Below are 27,695 nucleotides of genomic sequence, written 5' to 3'. Positions count from 1 at the left end.
GTACTATAAGCAGATAGAACCACATGTGAAAAATTTAAGATAAAATCATGTTCAAAACATTTACAAATTATTCTTTATTATTTTCATCACCACCCACAGAAATTGCCAAAGCATAAAAAGGAACTCACCTGAAAAAAAGAATATATACTCTCAATATATAACTTCAACAGGTTGATCCTTACAGGCACCAAACACTCTAAAAATGGAAAAAATAAAATTTTATTAACTTATTACAAACTTATTTCCTACACAATATACAATCATTATAGCATTGAACAAGCATAAGTAATAAGATTCCCAAAATACTCTCCATTAAAAATAAATACAACATTTCTCATTTATAAAAGCATTCTGCCACAGATATGTCACTTTTCCCCATGTTAAAATTCATGGGCCTCATTTATGAAGGCCTTGTGCCACTGGTACGTCACTTTTTCCCATTTTAAAAGTGACGCACCTGCGGCGCAAGAACTTCATAAATAAGGCCCCATGCACCTACAACAGTAGGCTTTCAAAAGTAAAAGGCCAAGTCACAAAACAAAAAAAGCCTTATTAATGAAACATTACGCCGCCACTGCGTCACTTTTACCATGGGAAAAGTGACGCACGGGTGACGCAAAGCCGTCATAAATAAGGCCCCATGTCCATAGAGAAAAACTACAGGGCCAGCATTATACACATGCAAGCAGTACACTTGCACAGAACCACAAAACACCAAGAGCCACCATATTAATATATATCCTTAATAAAATAAACTTCTGAAAATGGATACATATTTCCGTGGCAAACTCCTTAGCAATATTTAAGTGACTAGACTCCTAGAAAATGTATCAAGTCATTATGCTCCTCTCCACTGCATAGCCGGCTACCTAATTCTGTGGAGTTCCTATACGACCGGCAGTACTGCGCCGTTTCCTTTACCACCTTGGTAGATTCAAAATGGATGTCCCTCCTGCCTTCGCAAACGAGCCAGACCACATACAACTATTTCGACAGAGAATGCTTCTGTACTACGGCACCTTAACACTCTCAACTTTGAATACTTCATATCGATTATCATTTCGATATTCGTATTTCACTTGTGTGCAGCCTGTATTTCATTGCTTCAGCTGTGATTTCACGTGGGCCCTGGATTTATGTCTCTGCAATTTGGTTCCTCCTGAAGCGAATTACAATCACCTCATGAATCCGTTAATTGATCATGAACAGCTTTGTTCCGACGAAGGGATTATGGCCTTTGCAGCGATACAAGGAGTTCTGGGTCATTGGAATATATTCGCAGCGGCGCAATATTTCCTAACACAGAGCTACATCGAAAACCCACCGAGCTGCCCTATGATGGTAAAAGACGCTCCAATAATGACAGATCATGAATGCTCCTTTCATCTTCTCAATTGGATGGCTGACATGTTTTCAGATAATAACAGTGATTTCTTGTTACAAGCACTTGCTACCTATTTTGCCTACACAATGGACGGTTAACTCTTCCTAACAGAGAGCTACATCAAAAACCCACCGAGCTGCCCTCTGATAATAAAAGAGGTTCCGATCTTAACAGATCATGAGTACTGCTTTACTCTATTCCATTGGATAGCTGACATACTTTCAAATGATAAAAGTGATTTCCTGTTAGAAGCAGAAGCTACCTATTTTGGCTAAACAATGCTTCAATAACTCTTATATAAGCCATTGACGTCCTCATTTCCTTTTGCTTCCCTATATTCTTCACGTTCTTTTCCATATTTTCTTTTGAAGAACAGACCTATTGGCTTTACTAACAGTGCACATTATGATTTCGTGCTGGCTAAATTTTGGTCTTTTATATGAACTACATTTGTTTCTTCAGCTACTCAATTTTCAACTTTATTTTTTTACAGTGTAATCTCAACAATTCTATTGCATATCTTATCTAAGGTTATTTCAAACATACTCGATGCAAAACTCGCTAATATATGCTACATGTGCCCTAATTAATGTGTAAATTTTAAACGAGTTTTTTATAACTGTAAACGCCATTTCGCATCTCAACTGCTTATTTCCGCCTCACACGCCTCTACTCCTTTAATTTCCTATAAAATTATGTTTTTAAAAAACTTTACAGAAAAATATGTTCTTTCAACAATATTTCCAATATTACTAGTGCTGTATTTCAAATGCAATACTGCAACCTTCAAAAGATATCTCAATACAGTAGTTCTCCTCAATAGTGATTTGCGCAGCATCCAACAGATTACATACATGCACCTCTCGCCATTTTGTCGCTTTTGGCGCCTTTTTTTTCCCTCACACAGTAACATAACACAAACTTGATAGTGCTTCGCATGTAGACAGCTGATTGATAAAGTAATGATGTATAACAACTTGCATTTTCATATATCGTTCCTAAACTAAAAGACCAGAGACCTTCTTCCACTTATTAAAATATAATATACTTCCTTATAAGAGTGTACAATGTTTTTTCCAACTAGATTCATTTTTCTTCAACTATAGCGTTTGTATTCCATGTACTACTGACAATACCAATTACTGTGTTTTTTGCAATTTCTGTACTCATATTACATAATGATTCGCCTTTAAAACAGTACCTTTCTAAATAAACATTTCAAATATTCACGGTTTCTCTTTTAATCCATAATCTCAACTGAAATGATTTCATATTGAAAAACTATTCATGGGTTCCACATAACCTTAACTGTAGTCACTGAGGACCTTATTTATGAAGACCTTCCGCCGCCGGTGCCTCATTTTTTAAAATGAGAAAAAGTGACGCACCGGTGGTGCAAGGTCTTCATAAATAAAGTCCTGAATGTTTTCTTTTCTCGACCTCACTTACTGATACTAGAACCTGCAAGCCAATTACGGCCCGTGAACTCTTTCTTAGTAGGTCGCACACCGTACAGACAGTTATACCACTGTTAAAAAAATTTTTTTACTGTTACCAAGCACCGCCACAGTTCCGCTTCACTCAGAGTTAATCACTGCTCCCACGCTTCTACAGGCCAGACGCTATGTCGTATTTCTCTCCTTATCACCCTTTCATCTCCACAATAACAAACAGTTCTCCGCCAGCCACCAGAGAACAGACTCAGATGCAGAGGCACCAAAGAGTGAAATACGACATACCCTCTGCTCTGAGAAAGCAACCAAGCGGTAATTGAGAACGAAAACATTCAGTAGCGCTTTAAAAATACCAATGCAATTATATAATTATTTTTTTGAAAACGTTCCAATCACTTTGATAGGACTATCTGTGTGTGCCTCCACAGCAAACTTCCTCAGCCCGGATTGAAGGCAAACACACAGACAATAAGATAACACAGGGAAACGGAGATGGAAAACAGAAGGGACATGAAGATGCAGTCAAACAGCAGAACTGAGAGAGATATTTATATACTCCGTTTCCAACCTCAATGTACGAACACATTTACTACACAAATCTCTGTACAACCTCATGGTCAAAACTTTTCATTTTATTTCACTCAACCACCTCCCTCACCCCACCAGTGCAAACGGCGACCAGAAACCGCACTATAATTTTGACGTCTAACAGAAACTTTGTGAATACCTTAATCATTACCACTTTAGCCCCCTTCCCCGTCCCTCTCGCCCCACCCCCACCAGTGCAGGCCACGGTCACCAACCAGCCTGAAATTTTGTCGACTGACAAAAAGTTTACGAATTCATTAACCATTAGCATTTTTTCACAACGGTATCACTAGTAATTTACCATTTCTCTCTCTTTCTGCATTATCTGTGTCTCTGCTAATATCATTTCTTCATTTCCTCAACAACTTCTCTCATTATATATAAACGCTTCAAAATTTCAAAAATAATTACTCTATATTAAAAATATTTTTTACTGCGTATTCAACATTTAAATGGAAGAAATTACTTTTAGAAATACAACACATTATGACAGCCATAAATTCGTTTTTATATGGAAAATCAATCATTGTTTCTGATTAAACTATATTATACGGTACATGACAAAACAAACAGTTACACACTTACCTTTACCAATGCTTTGAACGATGTAGAACAGTGAAAGTCACAAAACAGATATTCGTTAGCGGAACTCTGAATATTGCTTCTATCACTGCAACCAAAATTCAATGGCACAGATATCCAGTCAATACACACTCATATAACTCTCTTCAGCCAATCACATTTCCTCACGCAAAATTGTAAAATCAAATTTACATTTCAATTGGTTGTCCTTCACAATATTTTCAGACTCACGTGAGAGACACCCATCACCAACTGCCATCTCCGGCTGTTTCCATGGTAACACCTCATTCTGCACCTTGCTGAAGGCACAGGTCAAAAGTTCATGTCTCAACGTTCTACAGCAAACTAAGAAGACTGTTTTCCCTCCAGAAACACCTGCCCATCCACAACTCTGTTACATGTCTTTTTTTTCACACCCAATAGTACTTTTCGTTTAACATTAACATGCAACGTACTCTTCAATCTCCACTTATTATAATCAACCAATCATTTTTATTTTTTTAACCACACCCAGCCTCTTCCTTTTTTTTTATTTAGAATTTCAACTTCTTACTACCATTCCACTTCCAGAACCGATCGGAGGACGACTACAAATCCCTTGAAAATGAAGGACTGGCTAATAGGACACAGTTATATTCACTGGAGTGAAAAATATGCAGTAAGCAGACGAATTTGCAACCTCGGCTTACCAAATGTACACATAACATGGATTGCCAAAAGAGGATTGAAATGTCACCAATTGATTCCATTGGTGAAAACCTTTATGCATCTCCCAGAACCAGACCTTATAATTGTGCACTGTGGTGGGAACGATCTAGGCACAATCACTGGGGTAGGTCTGGAAATGCTTCTAAAAGACACCTTTCGACAATTGATGACACTTTTTCCTCGATCTGCCTTGGTATATTCCAATATATGCCAAAGACAGAAATGGAATTGGTCCAATCAACATTGTGCACAATTTGAGAAAGCAAGGAGACATCTAAATAAATCTGTTTCTGCGTTCCTCAGAGATTATAGCATGGGTTCTATTTACCACAACAACTTGCGATACCACATGCAAGACGTCTATAGGAGAGACGGTGTTCATTTCACGAATGAGGGAAACAGAATCTTCCTCTGCAACATCAGGCTCTGCATCGTTACTTACTTATAAATGCAGAAAACACTCAATTAACACAAGGGCTCTTTTCAGAGCCACCTTATATCTAAGCACTCAAACTTCTGATTTATCTCCATTGTCACACTCTCGTTAATAGGTGTGCGCCACCAGGTGCGCGCACCCCGTTATTTTTTTCCGGAAAAAAAATATATCTTTTCGCGTTTAAGGGCCTTACTGCACACCCCGAGAAAACCTACGCAGCAAGACAATCTCTACCTTCTCCCCTTTCCATGTTTCAACGCTTTGAAATGCACAATATATTTACTTGCAGTGACAAAATGGCGGACAAAACTTCCTGATTTCCTTCGAATCGAACGTTAACAGACGTCACGCAGCAAAAAAAAATTCCGCTCACGCGCAGCCGCTTGGGTGCGCGCACGTGTGCGCGCCTATAGATATATAATTGACTTTAACTTTAATTTTCTCAACAACTACTGAACGGATTTACACCATTTCCAAAAAAAGCGTAATCTGCGAACCGGACTCTACAGTTTTGCCAAATTTCTTATAAATCCATTCAGCCGTTCGACCTGTAGCCGAGTCTAAAGGTCCTATGGAAAATAACATGGAGAAAACACGTTTTGGGACCCCCCTTATATCTCAGCCCCCACTTGACCAATCCCCCCCAAACTTTCAGGGAAGGAGCGCAGCGGACCGAGCCATCTTCTTTGAGAAATTCGCTAAGATTCTTCAACCAGGGCCAAAGTTATTCCACATAGAATGTTGAGGATTTCCTATGGAAAACAATCCTAACTATAACTACCTACTGGCGACCGCCAGTAGGTAATATATATATATATATTGATGTGATCAAGGCTGGGGTGACCCGGCTGAAACGCGTCATGTTGTGAGAGAGAGGCTTAATAAATGCACTGAAAATTTGAAGAACCTTTGTGGTGGTCCGTTCCTGGTGTTTCATTGCTTCAGGAGTTGTTTTCCATATATATATATATATATATATATATATATATATATATATATATATATATATATATATATATATATATATATATATATATATATATATTGTTGCACTAGACTGACACTGTTTACTACCTCAGTTTTACTACACAAACTGAACTCCTTACATTCTGCTTTGGTTAAATGTTTTTATAAAATAAATATATTGAGAACATCCCTTGGAATAAACCATTTGTGCAGATGGGCTCTGAGCGTTATATGCTGTTTATGGACATTGTTGCCAGAGGGAAGGAGCATCATGAACCAAACAAGGCTATGTCTCTCATCAGTTATCGTCCCCCCCCATATATATGTAAACATGCTATGCCAGTTATTTGGTACACGTGTACTAATAAACATAGACCCACACATTTATTACTACAGTGCTATGTTGTTATAACCATAGTACACTAACCTGACTTGGGAAAACACATTGTAGAATCACTTTGTAGAAGAAAACAGCTGGAGCCATACTAACAAAGACTAGTTATTGCCATTTTATCTTGTTGTACAGATTTAACTCCTCGTGTTCTATGTATGGTTAATCTTCTTTGTTCATAATTACTGCACATTAACTAGCAGCATGAAATAAACCATACAAGCACACCCTTTGACTGTATATGCTATTTATTACCATTGTTGAGGGAGAGGGGGCATTATGACCTACTCAAGAATTGCCACTTGTGAATCATGACCACTCAACAATGGTAATAAATAGCATATTAGACTGCACATCTGCATATATGTATACTATGTATACACTCACACACAGTTGAAGTGAAGTTATGGTTAGCTTTTGTCATAACACCTTAATGTATCTTTAAACAATCCTCTGAACGTCACTTAAAATACCTTAGTTAAATTGCAGCTCTTCCTATAAAATAAACTGAAAAATCCCTCAAATTCCAGTTATGCCAGATTAGCCAGACAAACCATAGCTCGCACCCTAACACTAATGAGCAAAAACGTGTAAAAGAGAATGCAATATACAAAGAACATCAGTGGTGAGAGTGATTTCTCAACTAAAGCTGTCAGCATATAGTCAATCGTATCCGGATACATTCTCCAAGTTTCTTCCTTGGAACACTTAAATATAATCTCTGCTTAATATCAGCCATCACTGGTTGGTTTCATCTGTGGATTTTTATTTGCCCGCAGGACACACTAGACCTTTCTCAGATTGAGCAGGTGACCGAGAGTTGGCGAGAACTAATGGTTCGGTTCGGAGAGGAGCTGGAGCGAGCAGAGGAGTCCAGCCGAGAAAAACTGCTGCGTCTCCGTGCTGACCTAGAGAAATGGCAGCAGCATTTCAAGGCGAAAGTGCTGTGAGTCCCTTACCATTACCCAGCTGTCTTGTCTCATTCTCCTCACGTATCTTTTGTTGATTTTCCTCTCTTTGTCTCACCTGTCCTCAGTTTATTGGTGTTTTTTTATTTTAAGACTTTTTTATCTCTTTCTTTCTCTCAAGTACTGCACACCTGGATTCGGTATTTTACCACCCAATTGGATTGGGTGGTAAAATACTGATTCTGTAAGGCCTGTGGGACTCAGAAGAGTCCCACCTACATCTCCAATTTACCAAATCGGTAAAAATACTGATTCAGTATTTTACCGATTCGGTAAATTTACCGATTCGGTGCATTTACCGAATCGGTAAAATATGGTCCCTACATCAGGAATGACCATTTACCGGTCGGTAACGGCCGAAATCGGCCGTTACCGGTCTGTAAATGGACACCTACATCGGGCCCTAGGTATTTAAGAGTAGGTAAATGGGATGTAGGTAATTTCTCTTTTTAAATTACCGAATCGGTAAGATTCGGTAATTACCGAAACGGTATTTACCGATTCGGTAATTGCCATTCATTCCTACGGGCCTGGAGGCCCATAGGAATGAATGGCAATTACCGAATCGGTAAATACCAATTCGGTAATTGGGGGAAACATTGAAGGGTGGCAGTGTGTCACTTTGACACCCTGTTGCACCCCTCAATCGTGTATGGGTGCGCATGTTGCAACAAAAAATGCTTTTTCAAGGCTTTTCATTATTTACCACCAACTTCTAGTTGGTGGTAAATAACGAATTCTGAAAGCCCTGTAGCACTGATTACAGTGCTACCTACATCGCAAAATACAGATTCGGTAATTTTACTGATTCAGTAATTTTACAGATTCGGTAAAATTACCGAATCTGTATTTTAGGTGGCTCTACATCTCATTTTCCAAATACCTGTCGGTAACGGCGGAAATTACCGAATTTCGGCCGTTACCGACCGGTATTTGCTTACCTACATCGGCCCTTAGAGCCTGGAAACCACTGGGCTGACAGACAAGCATCAGCTGGTTTTGCTATCGGGGGTGGGGAGGTGGGCGCTAGGTGGTGCACAATCAAGATGGCCGCACGTCTGTGAGGTTCTGCCAGCTTGGCAGCAACATCCGTCAAAAACGTCTTGCCCTACCGCATGAATCCTGCCTGAAATGCCTGCAGACTGCTCCTCAATAACTCCTGCAGCGCTAAGGTGATTTTTGCAACGCTAAATCCATTGTGTGCGGCCCCAGGTGGACTTCTGTGCATCAAGGGGTGAGCGCGACGACGCTCCTGAAGGCCTGCGCAGCTCCCTCTGCTAAGTGAGCATCGGGGATTCCCCGTGCCAATGCCCACAGGGACAATTCTTTAATTGGGCACAGTGGATACCGTGCTTGGCTGAAGCTGGCGGTATGCCCGTCATGACTCCTGCCGTACACCCACATCACAGGTGACGTGCCGCCATTGCCAATTCATCACGCACTGAACTTTCGAGGCGAGCTAATGCTGTTCACTGCACTAATCACTTTCCTGTGGCTACTTCTCTACAGCTTTTTTTCGAACTCGCTGCTTACTCTTGCCTGTCGCCCCCCCTCTGAGTTCTGTTTGAGCGCGACCTTGGAAGCCTCCTCCGTGGCGATTTAGACAGTGCAACTTGCCTCTAAGCTTTGCCCCCGCTTGGGTTTACTTACTGCGTGCCATGGGCACGCATTGCACAGACGGAGGGACCTCTGCTTCACCTTGATGTGACTTATTTGCCCGTATATTGTCTTCTGAAGCCTGATTCTACAAGCACAGTGTAAAGTTCTGACTCTTTCCAGCTGCCTGGTCGTTGGGCTCCACCAGTGTTGGTCACTTGACAAACACCTGCAATGTTCCCTTAGCTGCCCAGTATTGTGCCTAGAAGGTCCTCCCGTCCTGAACCTCTAGAACACGCCTCTCCCCCAGTAGAAATACGGAGACTTCTCCTTGGCCATACCGGTGGCTGCTGCAGCGATCTGCCCAAACGCACTTATCTCTTTGACTTTGTCCTCTCCTCCTAAGTGACCCACTTACCATCCCTCTCGAGGACGCTTTGGGCGTGCATTCCCTCTGCTCAGCTCCTTTACACACTCGCTAGACTGTACTTGTTGTTTGACAATGGGGAAAACATGATGGACGCCAACCTAAACTGTTTTTTTACTCCAAAAACGTAGCTAAACAGTCCATCCGGATGATAACAGCCAACAAGGCCCCAAACAATCGCAGATGCCGCCATTAGCTCCGGAAGACGAGGTAAAAACACTAGTATTAGCAATGCAACACAGCCTCACTGATCTCTCTGACAAAATGGATACCATGAATAGCCTCCTTGATTTTCTCGTACATAAAGTGGACAAACATGATAAGCAACTTAAAGAGGCTGAGCGGCGAATTTCTGACACTGAAGATACAACCTTGCAGATGCGGCTCCAAATGACACAAATGGACAAGCTCCTGAAAGTTAATTTGGCCAAGAAGGAGGAACTCGAGGCTCGCAGCCACCGCAATAATATCCGTGTGGTGGGCATACCTGAAAGCATGAACAAGGGCCGCATGGAGGACTTCATTGAGCGCCTCCTATCGAACACCTTTGGCGCCGAATCCTTCTCATCGCAACTTATTGTGGAATGTGCACATCTCTCCTTGGGCCCCCCGTTCCCCTCCAGGCAGCCCTCCATGCCCCATTGTGGCCAGACTCCTTAATTCCTGAGATCGGGAAACTGCACTAAAAAAAGCCCACGAGCAAAAATCGCTGCACTTTGAGGGCAATGAGTTCACCATATACCCGGACTTTACTGTTGCAGTTCAGGAGGCAGGCCGGAAATTCTTGCAAGTTAAGCAAAAGTTACGCAAAGCCCAAATCGAATATGCCTTTATGTATCCGGCGCATTTGCGGATCACCCACTGAGGCAACACCATCATCTGCACCAATCCGCAATAAGTTGAAGACTTTCTAGAGATGCTCAAGCACAGATCTCCACGTCGAGATTCCAATGACTGTGCTTCCAGGTCATCATCCCCTCCAGGCAGCTGATTCGAAAGCGAGACGTCATTGCCATGCAACTAGATACTGGTTCCAATTTCCTTCCCTGTCGACCACTTTGTTTTGCATCTTCTCAGATGTTCCACACTTTTCCTAGTCTCGCCGGCAGGAACACTACATGTTGCCTGGTGTTTTCACAATCCTATGATTAGTTATTGACAGTTGACTGTATCCTGTGAGTTTAAGGCGTTTCATGCCTTATTCTTAGCTTTTTCAGCTTTCAGGTTTGGTTCTGGACTATGCCAAGCACCCGTTGAGAGAAAACAAGGACCCCCTGGGTATCAATAATACACAGATTCCGAGGGCAGGGTAAAAACCAATGTGAGTACAAAATCCTAGGCCATCCACGGGATAAGTGACCATAAAGGCTAGGACCAAAGGAGAAACAGAATTGTCGAAAACTAATGTGTATATTAAAAAATATATATATTTAATTATACATAGATAAAAATCATATAGAGACTCAAACATATAAGTCAAACTATATGATACAATAAAATAGTGACATATACAAATCTTGAAAATAATACATCAAACACATTCATTAAAAAACAAAATACATCATAGTAACGGTGTAGATCACGACTGATTGTAACGATTATACACAAAAAATTCTAAAGTGACAGTTGCAATTATTGAAAGATTATTAGGTGGACTCGACGCGCGTTTCGGCAGTAGAAGAACTGCCTTCTTCAGGAGTCGTTGATGAAACTCTGAAAAGAATATTATGGGATAGAATGTTATATATAACAGTGCATATATTCTTTTACATACTTACTACACATACCTAACTGTATACCTATTTACTTGTTACACAATACAGAATTCGTAACAACTCTTAATCTACCTGAGCGGTCCAGACATAAAAATTAGTCACTTAACGTCATATAATAGACCGATATATGTACAAGGTTAGTGCAGTACTTAGCTAAACAAAAGAACAGTCAGTCATATAGGATTCATTATTGGTATAGGTACAGTTGATTGTCATAGAGAACATTTACAAATAATTTCTCAATAAGAATCTCATAGTTTAGACTGATCACGAATGATGTATTGTGGTCTCATTTATGAGTACAAACATGTCAATTAACTTACATTTGCGATGTTGTATATCATTCCATTCTTTACAAAGGGATCGATGATAACTTCCTTTTTTTTTAATAAAAAGACCAAAAAAACACAGGGCCACTTGATGGGGCTAATACCTAATTTAAACAGAAATTATAATTAAGATCAACTACATAATTGAAAAAGGGAAGAGAACACTTTGAACACAATGAGTTAGCTTAAACAATTGCTTAATGCAAACGATGCAGTCTCTAATGGAGAGGATATTAGGATTCATGAAATTAATACAACTGTAGTTGTCAAAAAGATATATTTATCAAGTAAGGAATTGCATATTTCCACTATTTTTGTGACCTAATGTGACTAATCCTGTATTTGAATATATTAATATGGAAAGAGCAAATCACTGGGGGCAAAGGTCATTGTTGGGATCGAAGTTTGAGATCGTATATCACTGTGCTCGGGATAACAAAGACAAAAGAAGATAAGGAAAACTTATAAAGGAAGAACTCTGCCGATAATGATATCGATTTAGAAACCATCAATTATTGGGTAATGTCTTTAGTGAGTGGGTAAATAGTTTTTAAAGAAGAAGTTACCTATTGTTTTCACGGCATGAATATTGTGGCTCGCTATATCGAGATATTTCGCTTCATGGTAATGTCCAATTGTTGGCAAGTAACAATCACTGCAGGTGGATATACAAACGATATAAACAAATCTTAGGTCACTACTATTGTGTAACGGGTGTTCAGAAAACATACACTAAGGTGCAACTTGTTAGGCTCAAAGTGATCGCATAGTTAAAATCTAAAAGGTCATGAAAATTACCTTCAATTATATGGTTGCTGATATTCCAATCGTGGTTCACATTAGTTACTGGATGTAATGACGGAATAAAAATGCCGAAGGCATTGGATAGGCTGAAAGAGATAGATAAAGGGGCGTAGGGCGTTAAAGCAAGCCAACTGTAGCTCTGTGTATGTCAAGGCTTCAAGAACGGCGGCTCAGTGGATAATACAATTAATTCATGATGTAAGGCAAGATACGACTAAGAATGCGAGCGTTGATAATATGCCGATATGACGGGTGAGAATAATTACCTTCAAAGAGGCTTCTAGATGCCGGCAGCAAGGTGGTGCTGTTCCACTGTGTATAACGAGTGAGAATATTAGCCGGTCATAAAGTGGCATGGTTCCGTATATGTGATGGTTTCTACAAACAAATGCAAAATGGGCGGAGATTTAGTGGAAACCCACATATAACAGTATATGTGGTTCTAGATCGCTAAAGAGGGTATTGTTCTTACCTACACGCGGAAGGAGTTTCGTGGGCTGCAGAATGGTGCAGTTCCAGACGGTAAAGTAGCGGGACAGCTTCGCCGGTGCAAGGGGGTGAGCGCTTTGGTAATGACAGCTCTTTTAAAGCTGAGAAAGGGCGCGAAAAGATTACTCAAACCGGGGTATAATGGAAAGAGTGGATGGACAAACCATCATTGGATTCTCATATATGGAAACACCTTTCTAAAATGGCGCTGAAAGAAAGATGGGTACTAGCGCACACTATCTGGTATTAAAAGCAGATCCTCCACGGGGTGTAATGGAAAAAGAAAAAGGACACTGTATCGATATAGTCTTATATGTGGAGACACCATTCAATAATGGCGCTGAAAAACCGATGGGTAATAGTGCACGCTATCTTGTAATAAAAAGCGGATCCTGCATACACTTGTGGTGTATCTATATTATGAACGGATCCTATATATGTGTATAAAGTATGCTCTATATGGGAAGGGGGACATACTAAAGACTATATAAGACTTACTAGTGCATGGGAGATTCCATTATAAGATGGCGCTGAATACTGTGCCCAGTACCTGGTTATTAGGACAAAGGCTTTCTATATAGTTATGAAAATTGATATACTTGAATGGCGCCTATAATGAAAAATGGCTAACTAATACACTAGTATATGCATTTAATAAGAAATCAAAAAGAAAAAGAGGCTATATTATTATATTGAACCATCATAATATTTATACGGAGGATAACATCAGGAACCTATGTGTTAAGCATACCGGGTTGGCTACAATATTCCTGGGGGGCCGATTTTTCAGTTTCAGGAGAATAATAAAAAATGCATGAACCATGGCTGACATATTGTTAAGTAATGGCATTCTCCCATGGGATCTCGGCGTTTAATCCTTTTTTGAAAGTTCCCAGGGAAAAAATCCAAAATACTTATCTTTTCTTTCTAATTTTTTCGCCGCCTTTGCTGTCTGGGAGCCTGATTTTTTTCTAAGATGCACCATTTAAATTCTTCTGGACCAGGATTGTTCTCCATAAAATGTTTGACCAGAGGGGCCAAAGTTTTGTTGGTACGGATGGCTGAGCGGTGCTCTGTAAGTTTGGTCTGTATCGGTCTAGAGGTTTCACCGACATATCCAAGTTGACAGGGACAAAGGATCAGATATATACAGTTGGCTGTTCTACAATTCCACGTGTCGGTAGCATTAAAGTGACAACCATTGTGTTCAAAGGATTCCCCTGATATAATATTATTACATGATTTACATGAGGAGCATCTGATGGTTCCTTTCACTGGGAAGTTGTTATCGATTGACCTTTGGACAAATTCAGAATTAGCTTCTTTAGAGGTAAATCGAGAGTGCACAATCATGTCTTTAAGATTCTTGTTTCTTTTATGTGCGAACAATGGTTTTTCCAGCTTACAGTTGGTTGGATTAGAATTTAGAATGTGCCAATTGGAGTTCACAATCTGACGAACAGTATTATCTAAGGTGGAGTGTTTGGTAATACAGACCAATTTCTTATTCTCTGATGGTGGCTTTGGTTTGAGGAGTGAGTCTCGATCATAGTATCGAGCTCGCTTGTATGAGTCCCTGACTAGTCTGTGTGGATAGCCTCTACTGAGGAATTTCTGACGCATGATGTTTGCTTGAAGGTCAAAGTCTGCTAAGTTGGAACAATTTCTTCTAACTCGAAGGAACTGGGAGAATGGAATGCTCTCTCTTTGACATCGGGGATGAAAGCTTTTAAAATGTAAGAGGGTATTCCTCGCGGTGGGCTTAACATAGATATCAACAGCCAGTTTGTTGTTCTGATGCTTAATGATAATATCCAAGAATTCTACTTGGTTGCTATCAATTTGGGCTGTGAATTTTAAATTTGTATCCACTAGGTTGATCCACTCTAAAAACTCAACCAGCGAGTCTTTCCCATTGGTCCAGATAAAAAAGATGTCGTCAATATATCTGGACCAATGGGAAATGGGCTCGAAGAATGGGGCTATTTCATTGTGGATAGCTTTAGTTTCGAAGGCCGCCATATATATGTTGGCAATTGACGGGGCAACTGAAGCCCCCATACTCACGCCTTTGATTTGGCGATAGATCGTATTACCAAATTCTACAATGTTTTCCGATAGTACAATATGAAGAAGTTCCAAAAGAAAATCTTTGGGACAAGGGATATCAAAATTGTCAATAAACCACCTAGTGGCTGACAGAGCTTCCTGTTGGGGGATGTTGCTATACAACGCTTCAATGTCCATCGTCACTAGCAGGTCTGTGCATGGGTCAAAGGGTATGTTCTCTATTTTAGATATCATGGAACCTGTGTCCTTGATGTATGAAGGAATTTTTGGTATATGCGGACGTAAAAATGAGTCCACAAATTTTGAGAGAGGTTCGGTATTTGTACCTATCGTAGATACGATAGGCCTGTATGGTGGGTCTGTGATATCTTTATGGATTTTAGGCATCCCATAGATGCATGCTGTTTTGTGTTGATGGTGGTTCAGAAAGTCAAATTCTTTTTGGTTAATGTCACCCGCAGTTAGTGCAGTGGTGGTAAGATTACGGATTTTTTTAGAGGTTGAAATCAGTGGATTACTTCTTATTGAAATATAGGTGGTGGTATCTGAGAGCATAGTTTTCATTTTACGTTCATAGTCATTGGTATCTATCAGGACGATACCACCACCTTTGTCACAGCTTTTAATGACTATGGTATTATCCTGTCTCAAGTTTTTAAGGGAGTCTGATTCCTCTCTACTGAGATTGTAGATTGGTTTCGGGATAAAGCGAAGAGCTCTCTCAAGTTGTTGAAGGACAACCAGCTCGAAAGTGGCGACCTCAGGGCCTAGTTGATCTAGAGAGGAGTTAAAAGTGGATGGCAGGGATAGTTGTCTGGTTTCTTGAGTCAACTCAATGTTGTCTGTCTGAGAGGAGAAGAATTTTTTAAGTCTGATTCTACGAAAGAAAGAAATAATGTCTTTCTGAAATTCAAAAATGTCAAGATGGGAATGCGGGACAAAGGAAAGACCTTTAGATAGAAGAGATTCGGTGTAGGAGTCTATATTTTTTGAGGACAAATTAAAAATCGGGATTACATCCCTTGTCCCCAGTATTGGCGGTTGCGTGTCTCGCGGATGAATTGGGGTTCCTGAGGTTGATGTTGTTGGTGAGAATGTTGGTGTTGATGTGGATGTTGTTGCTGGTGGTGGGCCTGTTGGAAATTGCCTCTGGTCTGATTCTGGAAATGAACTCTCGGTCGTCCTCGCCATGGGCCCCTGTTGGATAAAAAAGCCTGTTTAGGGCGAGGACCATTATATTGGTTGAAGTTATTTTCTGGGTCATAATAGTTGGTGGGGCCTTCATTCTCTGAGTCCGAAGAATCAGTAAAGTTATTCACTCTTTGGGGTGTTGATCTTGTATCATCCACATAGTGGTTTTGTTTATAAATGTCTTGCCTCAGGTAGGGATAGGTACCGTCTAAAGTATAAAAGCGTTTATCTTTAGTTAGCTTGTCGTTCTTACGTTTGTTTAGATAGGCACTGAAAGACTCCAACTCTTTGTTGGCTTCTTCGATTTTCTTCATTGCTTCTTCTATGTTACCTGCGGCTTTAAGTTTAGTTTCTAAGGCATCGATTTCCTTCTTGATGTCAACAGCTAGTTCTTTGGCTGTCTCGATGATAAGGATCATAAGGTCCCTTGAACACCTATTCGCAATGAGACTCCATTTTTCTAAAAAAGGTCTATGATTAACAAAAAGTCCTGGTATGTTGCGAATTTTCAAGCCCATGGGGATCATGCCGTTTTTCAGATATGCCAGCATAAATTCCCCGTGTGCTTCCATACGGGTCAATTTCTTTTTCAGTTCAATAAGGTTGCGGCTTTCTTCATTATTTGATATGTTGGAAGCTCCTCCATTTGTGGAGGTTATACTTGTTCCAACTAAAGAGGCGAATACTTCATCTGAAAAGCCGAATGTTGGTAATTGGGCCATGATGTATACACAATAGAATTGTTAGTAAGGCTAATGTTAATAGAGGCTAAGAGCATAAGTACTGACACTATTTGATAATACAGGTAATGATACAGAACAAAGAAAACGGCCCTACACAGACAAGCTGTGGGTAAACAGTTGAGAGAAAACAAGGACCCCCTGGGTATCAATAATACACAGATTCCTAGGGCAGGGTAAAAACCAATGTGAGTACAAAATCCTAGGCCATCCACGGGATAAGTGACCATAAAGGCTAGGACCAAAGGAGAAAAAGAATTGTCGAAAACGAATGTGTATATTAAAAAATATATATATTTAATTATACATAGATAAAAATCATATAGAGACTTAAACATATAAGTCAAACTATATGATACAATAAAATAGTGACATTTTACAAATCTTGAAAATAATACATCAAACACATTCATTAAAAAGCAAAATACATCATAGTAACGGTGTAGATCACGACTGATTGTAACGATTATACACAAAAAATTCTAAAGTGACAGTTGCAATTATTGAAAGATTATTAAGTGGACTCGACGCGCGTTTCGGCAGTAGAAGAACTGCCTTCTTCAGGAGTCGTTGATGAAACTCTGAAAAGAATATTATGGGAAAGAATGTTATATATAACAGTGCATATATTCTTTTACATACTTACTACACATACCTAACTGTATACCTATTTACTTGTTACACAATACAGAATTCGTAACAACTCTTAATCTACCAGAGCGGTCCAGACATAAAAATTAGTCACTTAACGTCATATAATAGACCAATATATGTACAAGGTTAGTGCAGTACTTAGCTAAACAAAAGAACAGTCAGTCATATAGGATTCATTATTGGTATAGGTACAGTTGATTGTCATAGAGAACATTTACAAATAATTTCTCAATAAGAATCTCATAGTTTAGACTGATCACGAATGATGTATTGTGGTCTCATTTATGAGTACAAACATGTCAATTAACTTACATTTGCGATGTTGTATATCATTCCATTCTTTACAAAGGGATCGATGATAACTTCCTTTTTTTTAATAAAAAGACCAAAAAAAACACAGGGCCACTTGATGGGGCTAATACCTAATTTAAACAGAAATTATAATTAAGATCAACTACATAGTTGAAAAAGGGAAGAGAACACTTTGAACGCAATGAGTTAGCTTAAACAATTGCTTAATGCAAACGATGCAGTCTCTAATGGAGAGGATATTAGGATTCATGAAATTAATACAACTGTAGTTGTCAAAAAGATATATTTATCAAGTTAGGAATTGCATATTTCCACTATTTTTGTGACCTAATGTGACTAATCCTGTATTTGAATATATTAATATGGAAAGAGCAAATCACTGGGGGCAAAGGTCATTGTTGGGATCGAAGTTTGAGATTGCATATCACTGTGCTCGGGATAACAAAGACAAAAGAAGATAAGGAAAACTTATAAAGGAAGAACTCTGCCGATAATGATATCGGTTTAGAAACCATCAATTATTGGGTAATGTCTTTAGTGAGTGGGTAAATAGTTTTTAAAGAAGAAGTTACCTATTGTTTTCACGGCATGAATATTGTGGCTCGCTATATCGAGATATTTCGCTTCATGGTAATGTCCAATTGTTGGCAAGTAACAATCACTGCAGGTGGATATACAAACGATAAAAACAAATCTTAGGTCACTACTATTGTGTAACGGGTGTTCAGAAAACATACACTAAGGTGCAACTTGTTAGGCTCAAAGTGATCGCATAGTTAAAATCTAAAAGGTCATGAAAATTACCTTCAATTATATGGTTGCTGATATTCCAATCGTGGTTCACATTAGTTACTGGATGTAATGACGGAATAAAAATGCCGAAGGCATTGGATAGGCTGAAAGAGATAGATAAAGGGGCGTAGGGCGTTAAAGCAAGCCAACTGTAGCTCTGTGTATGTCAAGGCTTCAAGAACGGCGGCTCAGTGGATAATACAATTAATTCATGATGTAAGGCAAGATACGACTAAGAATGCGAGCGTTGATAATATGCCGATATGATGGGTGAGAATAATTACCTTCAAAGAGGCTTCTAGATGCCGGCAGCAAGGTGGTGCTGTTCCACTGTGTATAACGAGTGAGAATATTAGCCGGTCATAAAGCGGCGTGGTTCCGTATATGTGATGGTTTCTACAAACAAATGCAAAATGGGCGGACATTTAGTGGAAACCCACATATAACAGTATATGTGGTTCTAGATCGCTAAAGAGGGTATTGTTCTTACCTACACGCGGAAGGAGTTTCGTGGGCTGCAGGATGGTGCAGTTCCAGACGGTAAAGTAGCGGGACAGCTTCGCCGGTGCAAGGGGGTGAGCGCTTTGGTAATGACAGCTCTTTTAAAGCTGAGAAAGGGCGGGAAAAGATTACTCAAACCGGGGTATAATGGAAAGAGTGGATGGACAAACCATCATTGGATTCTCATATATGGAAACACCTTTCTAAAATGGCGCTGAAAGAAAGATGGGTACTAGCGCACACTATCTGGTATTAAAAGCAGATCCTCCACGGGGTGTAATGGAAAAAGAAAAAGGACACTGTATCGATATAGTCTTATATGTGGAGACACCATTCAATAATGGCGCTGAAAAACCGATGGGTAATAGTGCACGCTATCTTGTAATAAAAAGCGGATCCTGCATACACTTGTGGTGTATCTATATTATGAACGGATCCTATATATGTGTATAAAGTATGCTCTATATGGGAAGGGGCACATACTAAAGACTATATAAGACTTACTAGTGCATGGGAGATTCCATTATAAGATGGCGCTGAATACTGTGCCCAGTACCTGGTTATTAGGACAAAGGCTTTCTATATAGTTATGAAAATTGATATACTTGAATGGCGCCTATAATGAAAAATGGCTAACTAATACACTAGTATATGCATTTAATAAGAAATCAAAAAGAAAAAGAGGCTATATTATTATATTTAACCATCATAATATTTATACGGAGGATAACATCAGGAACCTATGTGTTAAGCATACCGGGTTGGCTACAATATTCCTGGGGGGCCGATTTTTCAGTTTCAGGAGAATAATAAAAAATGCATGAACCATGGCTGACATATTGTTAAGTAATGGCATTCTCCCATGGGATCTCGGCGTTTAATCCTTTTTTGAAAGTTCCCAGGGAAAAAATCCAAAATACTTCTCTTTTCTTTCTAATTTTTTCGCCGCCTTTGCTGTCTGGGAGCCTGATTTTTTCTAAGATGCACCATTTAATTTCTTCTGGACCATGATTGTTCTCCATAAAATGTTTGACCAGAGGGGCCAAAGTTTTGTACGGATGGCTGAGCGGTGCTCTGTAAGTCTGGTCTCTATCGGTCTAGAGGTTTCACCGACATATCCAAGTTGACAGGGACAAAGGATCAGATATATACAGTTGGCTGTTCTACAATTCCACATGTCGGTAGCATTGAAGTGACAACCATTGTGTTCAAAGGATTCAAAGGATTCCCCTGATATAATATTATTACATGATTTACATGAGGAGCATCTGACGGTTCCTTTCACTGGGAAGTTGTTATCGATTGACCTTTGGACAAATTCAGAATTAGCTTCTCTCAACTGTTTACCCACAGCTTGTCTGTGTAGGGCCGTTTTCTTTGTTCTGTATCATTACCTGTATTATCAAATAGTGTCAGTACTTATGCTATTAGCCTCTATTAACATTAGCCTTACTAACAATTCTATCGTGTATACATCATGGCCCAATTACCAACATTCGGCTTTTCAGATGAAGTATTCGCCTCTTTAGTTGGAACAAGTATCACCTCCACAAATGGAGGAGCTTCCAACATATCAAATAATGAAGATAGCCGCAACCTTATTGAACTGAAAAAGAAATTGACCCGTATGGAAGCACACGGGGAATTTATGCTGGCATATCTGAAAAACGGCATGATCTCCATGGGCTTGAAAATCCGCAACATACCAGGACTTTTTGTTAATCATAGACCTTTTTTAGAAAAATGGAGTCTCATTGTGAATAGGTGTTCAAGGGACCTTATGATCCTTATCATCGAGACAGCCAAAGAACTAGCTGTTGACATCAAGAAGGAAATCGATGCCTTAGAAACTAAACTTAAAGTCGCAGGTAACATAGAAGAAGCAATGAAGAAAATCGAAGAAGCCAACAAAGAGTTGGAGTCTTTCAGTGCCTATCTAAACAAACGTAAGAACGACAAGCTAACTAAAGATAAACGCTTTTATACTTTAGAAGGTACCTATCCCTACCTGAGGCAAGACTTTTATAAACAAAACCACTATGTGGATGATACAAGATCAACACCCCAAAGAGTGAATAACTTTACTGATTCTTCGGACTCAGAGAATGAAGGCCCCACCAACTATTATGACCCAGAAAATAACTTCAACCAATATAATGGTCCTCGCCCTAAACAGGCTTTTTTATCCAACAGGGGCCCACGGCGAGGACGACCGAGAGTTCATTTCCAGAATCAGACCAGAGGCAATTTCCAACAGGCCCACCACCAGCAACAACATCCACATCAACACCAACATTCTCACCAACAACATCAACCTCAGGAACCCCAATTCATCCGCGAGACACGCAACCGCCAATACTGGGGACAAGGGATGTAATCCCGATTTTTAATTTGTCCTCAAAAAATATAGACTCCTACACCGAATCTCTTCTATCTAAAGGTCTTTCCTTTGTCCCGCATTCCCATCTTGACATTTTTGAATTTCAGAAAGACATTATTTCTTTCTTTTGTAGAATCAGACTTAAAAAATTCTTCTCCTCTCAGACAGACAACATTGAGTTGACTCAAGAAACCAGACAACTATCCCTGCCATCCACTTTTAACCCCTCTCTAAATCAACTAGGCCCTGAGGTCGCCACTTTCGAGCTGGTTGTCCTTCAACAACTTGAGAGAGCTCTTCGCTTTATCCCGAAACCAATCTACAATCTCAGTAGAGAGGAATCAGACTCCCTTAAAAACTTGAGACAGGATAATACCATAGTCATTAAAAGCTGAGACAAAGGTGGTGGTATCGTCCTGATAGATACCAATGACTATGAACGTAAAATGAAAACTATGCTCTCAGATACCACCACCTATATTTCAATAAGAAGTAATCCACTGATTTCAACCTCTAAAAAAATCCGTAATCTTACCACCACTGCACTAACTGCGGGTGACATTAACCAAAAAGAATTTGACTTTCTGAACCACCATCAACACAAAACAGCATGCAACTATGGGATGCCTAAAATCCATAAAGATATCACAGACCCACCATACAGGCCTATCGTATCTACGATAGGTACAAATACCGAACCTCTCTCAAAATTTGTGGACTAGTTTTTACGTCCGCATATACCAACAATTCCTTCATACATCAAGGACACAGGTTCCATGATATCTAAAATAGAGAACATACCCTTTGACCCATGCACAGACCTGCTTGTGACGATGGACATTGAAGCGTTGTATAGCAACATCCCCCAACAGGAAGCTCTGTCAGCCACTAGGTGGTTTATTGACAATTTTGATATCCCTTGTCCCAAAGATTTTCTTTTGGAACTTCTTCATATTGTACTATCGGAAAACATTGTAGAATTTGGTAATACGATCTATCGCCAAATCAAAGGCGTGAGTATGGGGGCTTCAGTTGCCCCGTCAATTGCCAACATATATATGACGGCCTTCGAAACTAAAGCTATCCACAATGAAATAGCCCCATTCTTCGAGTCCATTTCCCATTGGTCCAGATATATTGACGACATCTTTTTTATCTGGACCAATGGGAAAGACTCGCTGGTTGAGTTTTTAGAGTGGATCAACCTAGTGGATACAAATTTAAAATTCACAGCCCAAATTGATAGCAACCAAGTAGAATTCTGGGATATTATCATTAAGCATCAGAACAACAAACTGGCTGTTGATCTCTATGTTAAGCCCACCGCGAGGAATACCCTCTTACATTTTAAAAGCTTTCATCCCCGATGTCAAAGAGAGAGCATTCCATTCTCCCAGTTCCTTCGAGTTAGAAGAAATTGTTCCAACTTAGCAGACTTTGACCTTCAAGCAAACATCATGCGTCAGAAATTCCTCAGTAGAGGCTATTCACACAGACTAGTCAGGGACTCATACAAGCGAGCTCGATACTATGATCGAGACTCACTCCTCAAACCAAAGCCACCATCAGAGAATAAGAAATTGGTCTGTATTACCAAACACTCCACCTTAGATAATACTGTTCGTCAGATTGTAAACTCCAATTGGCACATTCTAAATTCTAATCCAACCAACTGTAAGCTGGAAAAACCATCGTTCGCACATAAAAGAAACAAGAATCTTAAAGACATGATTGTGCACTCTTGATTTACCTCTAAAGAAGCTAATTCTGAATTTGTCCAAAGGTCAATCGATAACAACTTCCCAGTGAAAGGAACCGTCAGATGCTCCTCATGTAAATCATGTAATAATATTATATCAGGGGAATCCTTTGAACACAATGGTTGTCACTTCAATGCTACCGACATGTGGAATTGTAGAACAGCCAACTGTATATATCTGATCCTTTGTCCCTGTCAACTTGGATATGTCGGTGAAACCTCTAGACCGATACAGACCAGACTTACAGAGCACCGCTCAGCCATCCGTACCAACAAAACTTTGGCCCCTCTGGTCAAACATTTTATGGAGAACAATCATGGTCCAGAAGAATTTAAATGGTGCATCTTAGAAAAAATCAGGCTCCCAGACAGCAAAGGCGGCGAAAAAATTAGAAAGAAAAGAGAAGTATTTTGGATTTTTTCCCTGGGAACTTTCAAAAAAGGATTAAACGCCGAGATCCCATGGGAGAATGCCATTACTTAACAATATGTCAGCCATGGTTCATGCATTTTTTATTATTCTCCTGAAACTGAAAAATCGGCCCCCCAGGAATATTGTAGCCAACCCGGTATGCTTAACACATAGGTTCCTGATGTTATCCTCCGTATAAATATTATGATGGTTCAATATAATAATATAGCCTCTTTTTCTTTTTGATTTCTTATTAAATGCATATACTAGTTTATTAGTTAGCCATTTTTCATTATAGGCGCCATTCAAGTATATCAATTTTCATAACTATATAGAAAGCCTTTGTCCTAATAACCAGGTACTGGGCACAGTATTCAGCGCCATCTTATAATGGAATCTCCCATGCACTAGTAAGTCTTATATAGTCTTTAGTATGTCCCCCTTCCCATATAGAGCATACTTTATACACATATATAGGATCCGTTCATAATATAGATACACCACAAGTGTATGCAGGATCCGCTTTTTATTACAAGATAGCGTGCACTATTACCCTTCGGTTTTTCAGCGCCATTATTGAATGGTGTCTCCACATATAAGACTATATCGATACAGTGTCCTTTTTCTTTTTCCATTACACCCCATGGAGGATCTGCTTTTAATACCAGATAGTGTGCGCTAGTACCCATCTTTCTTTCAGCGCCATTTTAGAAAGGTGTTTCCATATATGAGAATCCAATGATGGTTTGTCCATCCACTCTTTCCATTATACCCCGGTTTGAGTAATCTTTTCGCGCCCTTTCTCAGCTTTAAAAGAGCTGTCATTACCAAAGCGCTCACCCCCTTGCACCGGCGAAGCTGTCCCGCTACTTTACCGTCTGGAACTGCACCATCCTGCAGCCCACGAAACTCCTTCCGCGTGTAGGTAAGAACAATACCCTCTTTAGCGATCTAGAACCACATATACTGTTATATGTGGGTTTCCACTAAATCTCCGCCCATTTTGCATTTGTTTGTAGAAACCATCACATATACGGAACCACGCCGCTTTATGACCGTCTAATATTCTCACTCGTTATACACAGTGGAACAGCACCACCTTGCTGCCGGCATCTAGAAGCCTCTTTGAAGGTAATTATTCTCACCCGTCATATCGGCATATTATCAACGCTCGCATTCTTAGTCGTATCTTGCCTTACATCATGAATTAATTGTATTATCCACTGAGCCGCCGTTCTTGAAGCCTTGACATACACAGAGCTACAGTTGGCTTGCTTTAACGCCCTACGCCCCTTTATCTATCTCTTTCAGCCTATCCAATGCCTTCGGCATTTTTATTCCGTCATTACATCCAGTAACTAATGTGAACCACGATTGGAATATCAGCAACCATATAATTGAAGGTAATTTTCATGACCTTTTAGATTTTAACTATGCGATCACTTTGAGCCTAACAAGTTGCACCTTAGTGTATGTTTTCTGAACACCCGTTACACAATAGTAGTGACCTAAGATTTGTTTATATCGTTTGTATATCCACCTGCAGTGATTGTTACTTGCCAACAATTGGACATTACCATAAAGCGAAATATCTCGATATAGCGAGCCACAATATTCATGCCGTGAAAACAATAGGTAACTTCTTCTTTAAAAACTATTTACCCACTCACTAAAGACATTACCCAATAATTGATGGTTTCTAAATCGATATCATTATCGGCAGAGTTCTTCCTTTATAAGTTTTCCTTATCTTCTTTTGTCTTTGTTATCCCGAGCACAGTGATATGCAATCTCAAATTCCGATCCCAACAATGACCTTTGCCCCCAGTGATTTGCTCTTTCCATATTAATATATTCAAATACAGGATTAGTCACATTAGGTCACAAAAATAGTGGAAATATGCAATTCCTTACTTGATAAATATATCTTTTTGACAACTACAGTTGTATTAATTTCATGAATCCTAATATCCTCTCCATTAGAGACTGCATCGTTTGCATTAAGCAATTGTTTAAGCTAACTCATTGTGTTCAAAGTGTTCTCTTCCCTTTTTCAACTATGTAGTTGATCTTAATTATAATTTCTGTTTAAATTAGGTATTAGCCCCATCAAGTGGCCCTGTGTTTTTTTGGTCTTTTTATTAAAAAAAAGGAAGTTATCATCGATCCCTTTGTAAAGAATGGAATGATATACAACATCGCAAATGTAAGTTAATTGACATGTTTGTACTCATAAATGAGACCACAATACATCATTCGTGATCAGTCTAAACTATGAGATTCTTATTGAGAAATTATTTGTAAATGTTCTCTATGACAATCAACTGTACCTATACCAATAATGAATCCTATATGACTGACTGTTCTTTTGTTTAGCTAATTACTGCACTAACCTTGTACATATATCGGTCTATTATATGACGTTAAGTGACTAATTTTTATGTCTGGACCGCTCAGGTAGATTAAGAGTTGTTACGAATTCTGTATTGTGTAACAAGTAAATAGGTATACAGTTAGGTATGTGTAGTAAGTATGTAAAAGAATATATGCACTGTTATATATAACATTCTTTCCCATAATATTCTTTTCAGAGTTTCATCAACGACTCCTGAAGAAGGCAGTTCTTCTACTGCCGAAACGCGCGTCGAGTCCACTTAATAATGTTTCAATAATTGCAACTGTCACTTTAGAATTTATTGTGTATAATCCTTACAATCAGTCGTGATCTACACCGTTACTATGATGTATTTTGTTTTTTAATGAATGTGTTTGATGTATTATTTTCAAGATTTGTATATGTCACTATTTTATTGTATCATATAGTTTGACTTATATGTTTGAGTCTCTATATGATTTTTATCTATGTATACTTAAATATATATATTTTTAATATATACATTAGTTTTCGACAATTCTTTTTCTCCTTTGGTCCTAGCCTTTATGGTCACTTATCCCGTGGATGGCCTAGGATTTTGTACTCACTATGCCAAGCACCCTCCCTTCATCGTTCTCCCCTCATCATCCACATACATCTGGGTACCTGCGGTGCAGGTTTCGTAGCCCATTAGCGCCCCCACATGGGCGATCCCCCATATTTTGTACTTTTTTGTTGGTTCCTCTTGCTGGGGCCAGTACAGTTGAGGGGTTTCTGGAGTAGGGGTGAGTATTTATGTACCGGCACGATTGGGGTGCTGCTGCGTGTGGGGGTGGCTTTGTTACTGGGGCTTCACTACAAAGTCAGCACAATTGGGGTGCTGCCGGGGGATGGAGGCTGTTCGGGATTGCTGCAACATTTCATTGAATACTTGTCACACCAGCAGATAACTTTACCAACTCATGCACGAACTTAACAAATATCACACATTCAAGCATCACTCCTGCAGCACTTTGTACTCTGTCATGTTTTCACACTTTGATCAGCTGCGTTTAAAATCCCTTACATGGAATGTCAGGGGCCTTAGCAATCCAAGCAAACATAGACAAATCCTTGCATACCTTGGTAGGCAACATATACAGGTTGCAATGCTTCAAGAAACACACACTAACCCTCGTCGCTCTCCGTGTTTTGGAAGCAAGTGGGCCTTGGATCAAGTGGTTTCCTCCTACTCCACGTATTCACGGGGCACATTGATTTTAATTAAGAAAAACACCCCCTTCATCTTCGGTGACGCTCACAGCGACTCCTCGGGGAGAAGCTGCATGCTTTGGGGCACATTGGGTACACAATCCATAACACGGGTCTGCTACAATGGGCGGAATACTAACGACCTGGATTTTTTCACTACCCTCTGGATACGCATTCTCAAGGTGAGGTCCACTCATGTATTGTGGGTAGGTGATTGCAACACAACTTTATGTCCTTCAGCTGATAGACACAATCCCCTTCCACACCACTACACAAAAACCCAAGACACTTTATCCCGGCTGATTCTCGATCACGGCCTCATTGATGCCTGGTGCCACGTTCACCCTTTTGGGAGGGAAGGC

At 39.7% G+C, this 27,695-nt stretch overlaps 1 protein-coding gene across 1 annotated transcript in view; it reads left to right on the top strand.

The window, feature by feature from the left end:
- The window catches only part of LOC147671992 (axonemal dynein light chain domain-containing protein 1-like), a gene marked incomplete at its 3' end in the record, with an annotated part of 350,388 nt that overhangs the window by 163,768 nt on the left and 158,925 nt on the right, over positions 1–27,695 (top strand). Inside the window, exon 12 of the mRNA XM_086948070.1 lies at positions 7,289–7,455. Coding sequence (XP_086804196.1) covers positions 7,289–7,455 — 167 coding nt within the window. The remainder of the gene's footprint in view (positions 1–7,288; positions 7,456–27,695) is intronic.

Source organism: Lissotriton vulgaris, unplaced genomic scaffold, assembly GCF_964263255.1.
Source record: "Lissotriton vulgaris unplaced genomic scaffold, aLisVul1.2 SCAFFOLD_2464, whole genome shotgun sequence".
Taxonomy (NCBI): Eukaryota; Metazoa; Chordata; class Amphibia; order Caudata; family Salamandridae; genus Lissotriton; species Lissotriton vulgaris.
The sequence above is the reverse complement of the archived record's forward strand: the minus strand, read 5'-3'. Positions and strand labels throughout refer to the sequence as shown.